Source organism: Danio rerio, chromosome 10, assembly GCF_052040795.2.
Source record: "Danio rerio strain M-AB ecotype USA chromosome 10, GRCz13ab, whole genome shotgun sequence".
In the NCBI taxonomy this organism is placed as follows: Eukaryota; Metazoa; Chordata; class Actinopteri; order Cypriniformes; family Danionidae; genus Danio; species Danio rerio.
Genome location: NC_141030.1, coordinates 29637383 through 29651018, shown reverse-complemented (window position 1 = coordinate 29651018; position 13636 = coordinate 29637383). Strand labels below are relative to the sequence as shown.

Here is a 13636-nt window from a genome sequence, read left to right as displayed (position 1 = left end):
ATTAAAAATGTAATAAATCTTTCTAGTGTACGCTCACTTTTAGGAAGGTTTCTATGCACAAATCAGATCCCTGGTGAAAATGTATTTCTATAGCAAAATATAGCAATACTCATTTTTTTGTCAAATATCATACTGCCCTACTATGAAATGGTCTGTTTAAACCTCTGCAAATAACACAATCAACACAAACAACATCAAACTAAAACATAAATATTTAAGAGTTCTGTCATTCGCTTGCTTAGGTAGTCCTCTAACAAATGGGACACAATTTAATTTATGCAAATTGCTACGTCTTTGTGCTATAAAGGAGACTTCTGAAGCTTGTCTTCTTCATTTAAAGCTTTGAAACATGGATTATGTTTACACACATTAAATTAAGTGAAAAAAACGAAAAAGCAGCAAAAACAAGCAAATTTACATGCAGGCATGTAGTTTGATATTCAATGCTTTTTTAATGTTTTTGACATGAACACTCGTACTGTAAGTGTATTTGTAACTTTTTTGACTAGTCAATTTGACATTCCTCACATAAATGAAATTGTTAGTTTCTATAAAAGCACAGCTCTTTCCCGGCTAATGAACAAACCGCATCACTTCCTGCTAAATGAGGCTGGAGGCAAGTGATGCCTTTTCAAATGTGATCCAGAGTAACATGTCTGCGTTTGAATAATGTAGGCCTTGCTGTATTTATAATGCACTTTTCCCCTTTCCCCAGTAATGAGTGGCACGGAAAGGGCACAGCATGCCTGCTCTTTTATTAAAACAAATGAAAGATCCATTATGACACTGAATAGTCAGACACTCCTCCTCCTCCTTCGCCTCTGCCTCTCTGTAAATGTAATGGAAGGAGGGAAAGTGGAGGGTACAAAAAGCAAAGGTAGAGGTCCGCCATTCATTAGCCTGATGCACTATTCAGGTCTTGCAGTAAGTCATGATTTTAAGCCTTAATGAAAAGGCACAACCGCTGACTTGAGTGGGCAGAAAGCAACTTTTGAGAAATTGGATGTCAGATTGGTTTATGTAACACTATTTTTAACAACTATGGAAATGGTTCTTGTGTGTACATATTTTATCAAGTATGTACATTATAAAATGTTTAATTTGTTATGTTTTTAGAGATTAAGTAACCATACTTTGTATAGGAATCGATGTTAATGCACTAAAAAACAATATTCATTGGATTTACTAAATTTTTGTAAGGTAAGTGGTAGCAAACAATTGATACGGGCTGAATTTAAACAAATGAAGTTGAACATTGTTAAATTTGATTAGTTTGTTTTAATTCAGCTCATATCAATTGTTTGCAACCACTCACCTTTAAAAAAATAGTAAATCCAATGAATCATTCAATAACTGCAGAATTACTACAGGAGCTTAAAGCTAAATTGCTAGACCATAAAACAAAGAATGCAAAAACTTCAAGCCAAAATACGTTGCTTTCTATTAAATTGTCACATCTCAAAATGGACAATGGGAATTGTATTTTTTTAAACATTAAAACAGACATTTTATTTAAGACATTGAACTGAATTTATAAAATGTGCATTAAGACCACATCAAGTATGTTTTCATTTTCTCTTAGTTTTTATGTTAGGATTTGATTCTATTTTTTAATCTGAATTATTCTTATTTTTTGATTAGATTGTTGCAGTGGCTTTAATGCACATCCAATTTATTGTATTCATGCAGAAGACATTTGACAATTATGTTGTTGTTATCTGGTAAAGGTCATAATGCACATTTTTACAAGCAATGCATTATGTATGTATTCCTGTTAAACATTCTTTGACAGCTCATAATACCTAGTAATTCTGGTGCTCAAAACATCAACAATATTCTGCCAGTGTGTGTCTTCAGGAAGGGTGTTTGTGGTGGCAGCTTGGTGAGATTTATGAGGTCCTCTGACTGATCTGGAGCTGCAGCACTGCTTGTTTAGAGCAGCTAAGAGCTGAGACCTCAAGGCCGGACAATAAATACATAAGTATGTTCATCGTCTGTGACAGAAAACCACTGGATAGTCACATCCTGGGCTGGTGACCTCCTCCAACCCGATCTCTGGGAATGATTCGTAGTTCTGAGCCGTGTTTCAAAAACACATTTCCTGCAAAATCAGACAATTAATCAAATTACTGGTGGAATTCTTCATATAAAATGTTAGCAGTTATTTCACAGTTTAATACACACTGAAAAATAAACTACTAAATGTCTAAACAATAACAAGATCCATGAATGTTAATTTAAATAGTTTATTCTAAATTATTAAGACACCTATTACTCCTAAATACAAATGTGCATAAAATCAAATCACTGTAATCATTCATATAAAATGTTATCAGTTGTTTCACAGTTAAATCAACACTGAAAAATAAATATTTCAGATATATATTACGCAATGCCTCAAGAAAATGTAACATTTTCTCACTTAATATCATTTATTACATATAAATCTTTGCGTTGACAGTCTCTTTTTTCAAAAGGGTGAGATGTTTATGAGCTCTGCATTTAAAAATACACTTCATTTCCATAGAGATGTGTTCATAAGTGCTGCATCTTTCAGATCTCTCATTTTTATTCTTTACATTTTTTAAACACTACTATATTACTCTCTGCTTGTGGCATGAGTTTAAATATGGACTTAAAATTACTCCTCTTTGCCTCTGAGATGATTTTGGTCGGTCCTTTAGTGTGCGTTTATAGTGTTGATTTGCTCATAAACAAAACCTTTACGGAGCAAAGTAAGTTTGATATTGTATAATGACTATTAGTAAAAATAAACCCACCCAAATTACATAAATAAGGTTCTACAGCTCAATTGTGACATATGGCATGAACCATTTATATTCCAAGGTAAAGACTTATGGATTGCATTTAAACAGCAACTCTGCAATAACATGAAAAGTATAAGAAAAGAAATCCATTTAGATGTCTGAGCATAGTCTATATTTAGTCTGTGCTTATATAAGGTACATCTTCACAAGGTACATGTCTTCAGGCAATACATAACCCAAACTGGCTACATACACTCTCAGAAATATCTAGGGTTATTTGGGTGGTACCTTTTTAAAACATACACTTTTGTACCTACCACTGCTACCAGGTTCACATTTGTACCTTAAAAGTATATTTATACCTAAATAGCAAAAATGTATACCTCATATTTCTTAAATGTACAATTGTGTACCCAGTGGTGTAAAGTAACAAACTACAAATACTCAAACTACTGTTATTAAGTAGCTTTTCTTAGAAATTGTAATTTACCAAGTAGTTTTAAAAATGTGTACTTTTACTTTCCCTTGAGTATATTTTTTAATGCAGTATCGGTACATTTCATGCACTACTTTTCTTCAACCATAATGCACAATCCCTTATACTTATTTTTTTTTGTCTATGGGGATTAGAAAAATCAGTACTGTGATTTCTGTTCAATCAAATCGCACATAGAAGGTAAATCACATCATACTGAACTACCTCAAGACACGGGCGATTTATAATTTTTTGGAAGCATTAAAAGTGTCCAAAGAAGATGTCCAAAATCTTTTAACGCATTGAGCCAGAGACTGTTTAGATGCATTTTACTGATGAGAACATGACGGATGTTTACTGTGTGATGACAGAAATGGCCTTAAACACTCAGCAGGCACAAGATGCAATTTGTAAGGAAATGGAAATCGGGTTGACATCAGAACCTAACGTCATGTCGACGCCAATGTACAACGTCCAACCTAAAAGCAACCAAATATCAACGTCTAATAATGTTACAGCTTGACGTTGTGTGGATGTTACCACTATGACGTCTATCGGATGTTGGATTTCGGTTGCCACAAACGACGAATAAATATCAGTATTTGACGTCTAAATGACGTTGGTTCAACGTTGTATTTTGGGTCACTTTCCAACACAACCTAAAATCAACCAAATATCAAAGCCATTTGACGTTGTTATTGGACAAATTACATGTAAATGTGTCCCTTTTTTACAGCATACTACTCACTACTCTTGAAAGGGCTACTTTTTACTCATATTTTGAGTAATATTTACAACAGATACTTTTACTCTACTTGCACTAAATTTTTAGGCAAGTAATGGTACTTTTACTGAAGTATAATTTTTCAGTACTCTTTCCACCACTGTGTGTACCCTAATAGTATACAAATGTACTTTTAAGGCAACAGTATGCATTTGTAAGGTACTAACTGAGAGTAGTGTATCAGCAAGTGTACTATCTGAAAATGTAGCACCCCAGTGATGGGTTTTTGTAGCTTTTTTTTTCTGAGAGTGTACTTGGGTCAGGATAGACATGTTGCTACTGTAAAACTAATGAATTACAGCAAATTTGACATTTAGTGCTCAACCTCTGACATGTCTGAAAAATTACAGGTCATTTTTTTCTGTGATTACATACAGCACAGCACTCAGGCAAGAAAACACATACATAACACTACTGGGACTGCTTATTAAGACAGCGTGTAATGGATTACAGTCTTAAATGACAAGTAAAGCAGGATGGAAAACATCGGTAAAGAAACATTTAGTCAGGGGAATACACTCACAACAATAGGGAATCGTATAATTGAAGCGCATCATCAATATTCATTAGGCAATATGTGAGATTTACATGCGCAGCCTATTGAAGGAGTCTCAGGAAATCATTCGATCTCACAAAAGGTCCCTAGGCAGATAATCATGAACAATATGAGGCGGTAAACAGAAGGATCCTTTCATTTGCATGCAGATGATTATGAACTAAGGATAGCCTGGAAAATCTGAAGCGTGCAAGTAAACAGTGAGTGCGAGATGAGGGATCATATTTCACAATGCACAGATAATGCATTAAAGGTGGATTCAAACAAACAGGCATTCATCTGAACATGAAAAAAAAAAAAAAAACGACATCACTTTTTCCACTCTCGTATGATATTCTGATATATCCAAAAACTTTATAGCTGGAAAAAAGACATTTATCACAGCCAGATGCTGTTGAGTAAAGTAGTGACACCAACCTGCTGTCTGCGCCGGATTGATTCCAATGCCATCTACAAAAATAATGATCACATCAGCATCATCATCATCATCACAGAAATATGAATACACACATAAAGCAATCATTCTTAAAGACAATCAATGAATAAGACAGATGGGCAAGAGCACAGAAACACTCTGGCGTGCTGAAATGCTGAACAACCACAATACAGGACAACTCATTTACAATAACTGTCCTGTGTTGTGAGATATGAGTAATGCGTTCGTAGTGGTTATCATTTCTTCAATAATTACTCAACATGAAGTATTAAAGTGCTTTAAAGTCTCCTATTAAATATGTATAATTACACTAAATGGTTGATGTAGGTACAGATTTAACGGAGTTCATTAAATTGGCCAGATCATGCACTGTAAGAAATTATATGATAAAAAGTAATGATGATAAATGTTTTTGTTACTTTTACTTTGTTTTTAAAATAATTTATGACATTTCAACTAATTTTCATTAGTTATACAAAGTTTACAATAAGGGAATATGACTAGCAAAGTTTATTGGATTGAACTAAAAGATTTAAGGCAGCAAAAAGAAAAATTACCGTGTGGGAGTTAGTGGTTTTGTTACATTGCCTAGTGTAGTTGCACTATTTTTAATACAGCCACAAAAAAAAATTAGGATGTCCAGTGGTTTTGGGTCTTTCATTTAGTTTTTTGTTCCCTGTATTTTTGTAAGTCTGGCCACCAAATGTAACAGCACACTTTATTATTTAAAGGGACAGTTAATGAACATAATGAAAATGCTTTAACTAATTACCCACCCTGCACTTGTTTCAAACCTTTACGAGTTTCTTTAGTTAAACAAAAAATGGAGGTTTTTTTTAAATATAACTATTGACTTCTATAGTACTTGTTTTTTCAACAGTGGAAGCTTTTTCAAAATATCATCTATTTTGTTCAACACAATGCAATGGTTAAAACGTTATTCTTTAGTGTTAATGTTTAAAAGAAAATGCCAAGAATCGCAAATTTTACAAAAATTATTGCCAAAAAAAAAAAAATATATATATATATATATATATATATATATATATATATATATATATATATATATATATATATATATACATATATATATATATATATATATATATATATATATATATATATATATATATAAAAATATATATATATATATATATATATATATATATATATATATATATATAAAAATATTATATATATATATATATATATATATATATATATATATATATATATATATATATATATATATATATATATATATATATATATATATATATATATATATATATATATATATATATATATATAAAATATTATATGCACTGAAATTAGGTACTGTTACTTTGGGGACAAGTGGGGACAAGTGTTTGAGAACCACGCTTAAAGGTTTAAAAGGTTTAATCAAATACAGGCTGCCACTGCCTACTACTACTACTACTACTACTACTTCTCTTAATACTAATGACAATGATAATAATAACCATTATCATCATCATCATATAAAAACAACTTACCATTTGTAATGATGGCACTGGTAGCTGCAGGCACTTTAAACTTAAATCAAAGAAAAAAGAAAAGTTTTATTATTCATCAATCAACAACATATGCTGACAGCCAGACACAAGCCATAAACAGCACCGCTGTTTGTTCTGTCAGGTAGGGATAAGAAAAACCTCAGCTCGACTCTGTGTTTGCGTTAGGTGATTTAAAGAGTCGAAAAGAAACCTTCAAACGTTTGAGAAAAGACATCCCTGGGCTGAGCTTTAGAAGAAACTGTCACAAAGAGCTACAGAAAAGTTTATATAAAAAAATGGCCAAATACATTCAGAATGGGCTTTGAAACTCTCTGGGTTTCCTGAAGGCACTTCTATTACACTATTGAACAGCATAAAACTGACGTGAAGAAAAATGCAGATTTACTGGGCAGAAAAAAAAAACAAGTGGATGATTTTGTGTTTCTAACTCTCCGTAGGCTACTTTTTCTATCTGTTCTTGTCAAGAGGAAAAAAATCTGTGAATGATCACATAACTATAATCATCTAAAGCAGGAATACAAAAAAGGATTTTTGAGAGGCCAAAAAAAAAGAGGGTGAAAATAAGCCTGTGCCTTTTTAAAAAGGCACTTCATCATTTGTTCTGGCTTCCACTTGATGCATCACATCTTCCTATTATGAGGTTGTCAGAGTTGGCATTTCATTATGTCAAAAAAGGAGCGACGACCCAAGATAATCTGCAACGTCATCCGACCATTGGGTCTGCGTGCCTTGAATACAGCCGTTAATTCAGACCAGACAGTCCACAGTAAATTAAGAAGCTTCTGTCAGACTTGAAGCCATTTCTGATAGACTTATGCCTAATATTTTATAATTTATGGCTATAGGGTAATATACAGCTGAAGACAAAATTATTAGCCCTCCTGTAAAATGTTTATATTTCTCAAGTATTTCTTAACAGAAAGAAGATTTTTTAAACATTTTAATCATAATACTTTTAAAAACAAATGTCTAATAACTAATTCCTTTTGACTTCGCCATGATGACAGTATGTAATTTTTTTTTTTTTACCTATTTTGCAAAATACTAGTTTTTAGCTTAAAGTGCAATATAAATGCTTAAATAGGTTAGTTAGGTTAACTAGGCAAGTTATTGAATAACAGCGTGTTTGATTGTCTAACTGTAGATAATCAAACATGGGTATATTTCTTAAGAGGGCTATTATATTCAACTTAAAATTGTTAAGTTTTTTTTTTTTTTTAGAAACTGTTTTTATTCCAGCCTCACAACCAAAAAAAAGAAGATTTTCCCCAGAAGAAACAAATAATATAGGAAATACTGTGGAATTTTCCTTGGTAAAATATAAATTATCTCTAATTCTAATGACTTTTCCACTAGCATGAAATACTAGATTCTGCATTGATCCTGTTCTGATTTTAACAAGAAAGGCTGTGGACACCAAGATAAGTCTGATTTATGCTAGAAAGAGGATAAATCATTACCAGAAAAGCCTTATTTAATCAATAGGATAAAACTGAGCAAATGTTTATGATCCATGCACGTAATATAAACATTTTTAATCAATGACTTTCAAAAAGTGAAGAGTAATAAGACAATCATCCTTGAAGATTACTATCATGCAGATATTTTTATTACGGTTTAAATAAGTAACAAAATATCAGCTAATAACATGTTTATGCCATCAACTCACCTCTTCTGCTGCAAATTTCAAAACCGCTGTGAATGGTGTGCTCTCAGGAACACTTAATCTGAAACACAATAAGATCAACATATTACAAAACCTAAAACAAAACCTCAAAGTAAATTCTAATATTTGGTTGAACTATCCCTTTAAACACTTGCAAATTTTAAACTGTAATGTTAACGATGGAAAAACTGTGCAATTAATGTAAAATTACACTGATTTCAAAGTATGGAGCTTGGTCACCTATGATAATCATTTTGATTTTGAATAATCTCTTCTTGACTTTGGATATCCTGTGATGTGACTATTTCAGATGTGCACAATGCCATGTCAATATGGTGCCACCCTAAATACTAGCTCACTTCCAAATCCGAGCATTAAAAATAAATTTGATGTTTTTTCAAATGATCTTCTGCTATATTTAACCAGTTGATCTCTTAAATGGTCTAATGAATTACATTTATATAATTAGTCACCTGAACTGTAAAAAACATCCAAACTGGCTGGTGTGTATTGAAATCAGAATTATTAGCCCCCCTAAATGATTAGCCCCCCTGTTTATTTTTTCCCCAATTTCTGTTTAACAAAGAGCAAATTTTTTCAACACATTTCTAAACATAATAGTTTTAGTAACTCATTTCTAATAACCGACTTAATTTATCTTTGCCATGATGACAGTAAATAATATTTGACTAGATATATTTCAAGATGGTTCTATAAAGCTTAAAGTAACATTAATAGGCTTAACTAGGTTAATTAGGTTAACTAGGCAGGTTAGGGTAATTAGGCAAGTTATTGTACAACCGTGGTTTGTTCTGTAGACAGTAAAAAAAATTGCTTAAAGGGGCTAATAATTTTTACCTTAAAATGGTTAATAAAAAAAAAATGTAAAACTGCTTTTATTCTAGTCGAAATAAAACAAATAGGACTTTCCCAAGAAGAAAACATATTTTCAGACATACTGTGTTAAAAAAATTATTTAATATTTATAAAGTATAAAAAAAGAATTTTAATATTTAAAAAAGAAAAAAATTCAAAAGGAGCTAATAATTCTGACCTCAACTGTATATCAACAATGCGGGTGTTTAGAGCCAAGTTGGTAAATCAGTCTGTTTGAATGGCCCTTGACAGAGCAATCTCACCCACTTAGCATGTGCATCTGCCGACCCACCAGACACAGTATGACATCTATAGATTATTACAGACCACAGCAGTGATTGCGATCAATACTGTAAACAGACTAAGAGCAACTGTCACAAGGGAAGACATGACCTTCTGCTTCATGCACTGACCAATTTGAAGATTTCTCACTGCTTTGCTTCCATAAAATGTCATCTTTTAGGATTAGTGGAAAGAACAAACATTTAAGCGATTCTTTTATTATATTTGATCTATTTGCATCTGTAGATTTGAGTCACAGCGCACATCTTTATAAAGGTTGTTTTCTCCAGAGTTTCTGCAGGTTTCTTAAATTCAAATGTAAGACTTTTTAAGACCCTTTTAAGCCCATTACAACATAAATTTTAGACATTTACAGGACTAAACATTAGTAAAAAAAATTTTTATAATGGCCCGGTTGGTTGCCACAAAAATAAATAAATAAATAATTAAATAATGTAATTATTTCTTAGTGCAATATTTAGTGTCAAAACAAGAAAACTTTTGTTGTATACACTTTTTTTAAACTATAAGTTTTACATTGTTAAAAGTTAATTTGTTTAGACAGTGACATAAAAAATCAAAAATATGCATTTGTTGAATTTTGGTCCAAATTGAGAATTTAATTAAGAGAAATTGCTGTAAAAAAAAGTCAAACAGCTTGTAAATTGGATCTTTTTGCAATAAAAAATACATATATATTAAAAATAAAAGTTTCATTGAGATGAATTGTTGATGGTTGTCATTTCGATTGGGTAGCTTTACTTGGACAGATGAAAATTAAGACCTTTTTAAAATGATTTAAGATCTACAGCACAATATGTCAGTGAATTTAAGACTTTTTAGGGCCTAAAAGCTTGTTTTTGAAATTTAAGACCCCGCAGGAACCCTGTTTTTAAAAATGGAAATATAATTTTTATTTTTCAGGCAGAAATTCAGTTCAGCAGCACAAACATGAAGATTCCACATAATTATTGACGAACTGCCTCACTGACCATATATTGTATGTTTTATTTGATTAAATTATTTAAGAGAACCATTATTTAAGACATTATTTTGCAGCATTCACTTCAAATATGAGAAATTTTGGAAATGTTCATCAGGGATGTATAATTGTAATGTTTGAAATGCGCTGTTTGACTGCTAACTTTAATTTTATGCCAAATAAGAATCACATTATGTTCATGAAAAAGAAAAGGCTTTCTTTTTAAAATTTATGTTCATTCATAAAGCAGAAAATTTAAATATTGCTGTAAAGTAAACAAAAGATTGATTTTCATATTATATTATATTAAATTATATTATATTATATTATGTCCAAGTATGAATTAAAGAGGAGTTTAAAAAACATCCCTTTTTAAAAATTAATTACTTCCAATTCCTTGTTACATTATAACGGTTAATTTTACTACAGAGTAATTTTTTTTATTTTACTGAAAAATGGAATTGGCTTTATTGACAGATTTTACAGAGACTAATTTAGTCCTCTTGCTGTTCCCCCACTGTGCCCTTCTCGCTGACATAAATCCCATCCAGGAACTTCCAGATGTCTTTCTTTCTCACAGTGGTGGCCTGCTAGATCAGAGCAGTTGATTTTGATACCAGCTACATGTAATTATCCTCCAAAACCAACTCATCTTTTTGAGTGGCAGACACTGCACACGCAACTCCTTGCCTCATGCGGACATGGTGGATGCACTTCTCTCCCAAGAAGTTTCTGATCTCCATCAGTGAGCCAGACTCTTGGATGACCACATTTATGGGAAAATGGTCATATACAGATAGTAATTTGAAAGCCCAGGTTGACCCCCTTGATCATGTTTTGGACATGACTGCAGATGGTGCGGACTGTGGCCAACTCTTTTCTTTTACCCCACCACTTATCCACACGCAGCTTTTTTTCTGTTTCTTGCTCAACAGACTGAGGTCCAGGTTAATGTGGTTGAACTACTGGTAGAGAGCAGTACTGAGTCCCTAAATATTAACTGTGCGGCCCTTGAGGGACAGCGTGACAATGTCAGGGGTGTCCACTGTCTGCTTACTGAGAATGGTCTTCATTCTCGCAGATTAAGGGGGAAATCTCGCTGCTTAGTAAATGCTAAATACTTTTATGCACACTATTTTTTTCAAGGTGTTATTTACAAAGAGGGGTTTGTTCCTTTAACATTTAATAATATAACACTTTATTCTCCAACATATGGCGACATATTTACTTGCTGAATGCATGTTCAGAATTATACTGTAATGCAAATGTCAGTAAAGAATATATATATACAGTGAAGCCTTCAATGCATTAACAAAATGAAACAAGAATATTGACCTGAGTTTTATGAAGTTATATTAAAATGTGTGCACACTTAACTAACCTGTAATACAAAACAGTTCTCCTGATGTACTGTGATAAGTTAACATGGGGAAATATATGGTTCTATACATAAAAACATGACATATTTTACCATGGAGTGACTCATTCCTGAGCTTACACTGTGCTAAAAACATTAATACCGTTCATGTACATTTAATTAATCAGTTGGGTTATTGTTATTTAATAGATCACGCGTTTATTAAAAAGATTTATGAATAAATTAATATAAGAATTAAGAAAGTAAGATAAAAAAGTCAGCTCCCCAAACAATACAGTCTTGCCACATGATCACAAACGTTCCTAGTAAAACCAACAGCATTTAGCAAATCAAGGCGAATGAAACAAATAAATGGGGAATGTTAATATTGTGTGTAATATGTTGAATGATGTGGCACTCACACTTTATATGGTAACCGCGGGTCCGACGTCAGCGTGATTTTAAACGTTACTTTCGACCTGATGCATACAGAGAGTTTATTAACAGATTATAGACATTACATAACAAAAAATAATGTGCTGTTACAAGATAAACGTCTTTACTTACATTTTACAGGTTTGTATGAGAGATCCGCACACTGTTTACACTGACCCGGAAGACCCAGGGACCCGCTGTAACACGTCATCCGTTTGATGGACCTCTCTTTTCCGTTTTTCTTAATTTATCCTTTATTAATGGGCTAAAGCTATATTTAACGACTTGGATTATATTAATGTATTTTAGCAAAGTGGAAAAATATGAGATAATAAAAAATAATATAATGCGTTATGCGCATTTCACTCAGGCATATTTCAAGCGTCCCCAAGATGGACATACCGTAAAACATGTTGTTAATGCACCGGGAAATGAGTGTAAGCAATGAGAGCTGGAAAATAAAGAAAAGCAGAATTGCAAACACAGCAAGAAGTATTTGCACACCATAGACATTCTTTAAAATTATTATCATTTTTTTTTTGAAAGGGGTAGAGAGAACATAAGTAAAATGTTTTAAGGTGAAAGTGCGCTTGTATTACATAAACGTTTACAAGTGAACTTTAGAAAGATAAATAGCCAAAATATTAAATTGAAAGGATTTGATATTTCATTACATGCGTTAGAATTATTAGAGGGAAACAAAGCTTAAATAAGTCCAAATAATGAACCATTACATAGATTAGAAATACTGGAATCTTAAATTAGTATTAAATGCAACTTCAGTTACTGCAAAATGCAGCTGCCAGAGTTCTTACCAGGCCTAGAAAATATGATATCACCCTAATTTTATCGTCCATTACACTGGCTGTCTGTTCCTTATCAGTTCAGCATTGATTATAAAATATTGCTTCTAACCAATAAAGCTTTTAATAATCTAGCTCCTGTTTATCTAAACAATCTCGCTACAATCCAACCCATTCTATAAGAGCTCAAAGCTTCTGGAGGAGATTGAGCCTTCTCATTTGGCTACTAAACTCTGGAATAGCCTTCCTGATGATGTCCGAGGCTCACACTCTCTTAGTTCAAAACTAGATTAAAGACCTATCTGTTTAGTAAAGCATACACACAATGCATCGCATAATGGTATGATGCATGAGTGTGTGACAACCACCTGTAGGACACACTCCTCTTGTTTTAATGCACTACACATTCATTTTATTGTCAGCTTAGTCCCTTTATTTATCTGGGGTCGCCACAGCAGAATGAACCACCAACTTCTCCAGCACGTTTTTACGCAGCAGATGCCCTTCAAGCCACAACCCATCTCTGGGAAACATCCACACACACTACAGACAATTTAGCCTACCCAATTCACCAATACCACATGTCTTTGGACTGTGGGGGAAACCGGAGCACCCAGAGGAAACCCACGCGAACGCAGAGAGAACATGCAAACTTTTCACAGAAACGCCAACTGAGCC

General features: G+C 32.7%; 1 protein-coding gene and 1 pseudogene across 1 annotated transcript; both read right to left on the bottom strand.

Moving 5' to 3' along the window:
* Positions 1-432: 432 nt before the first annotated feature.
* Positions 433-12320, bottom strand: ufm1 (ubiquitin-fold modifier 1). The gene is given in 6 exon segments (NM_212627.1): positions 433-2101; positions 5001-5033; positions 6537-6576; positions 8227-8284; positions 12143-12199; positions 12288-12320. Coding segments are annotated over 6 exon segments (273 nt in total). The 5' UTR covers positions 12290-12320; the 3' UTR covers positions 433-2018.
* On the bottom strand, positions 10715-11457 carry LOC798685 (large ribosomal subunit protein uL6 pseudogene; annotated as a pseudogene).
* Positions 12321-13636: the final 1316 nt, after the last annotated feature.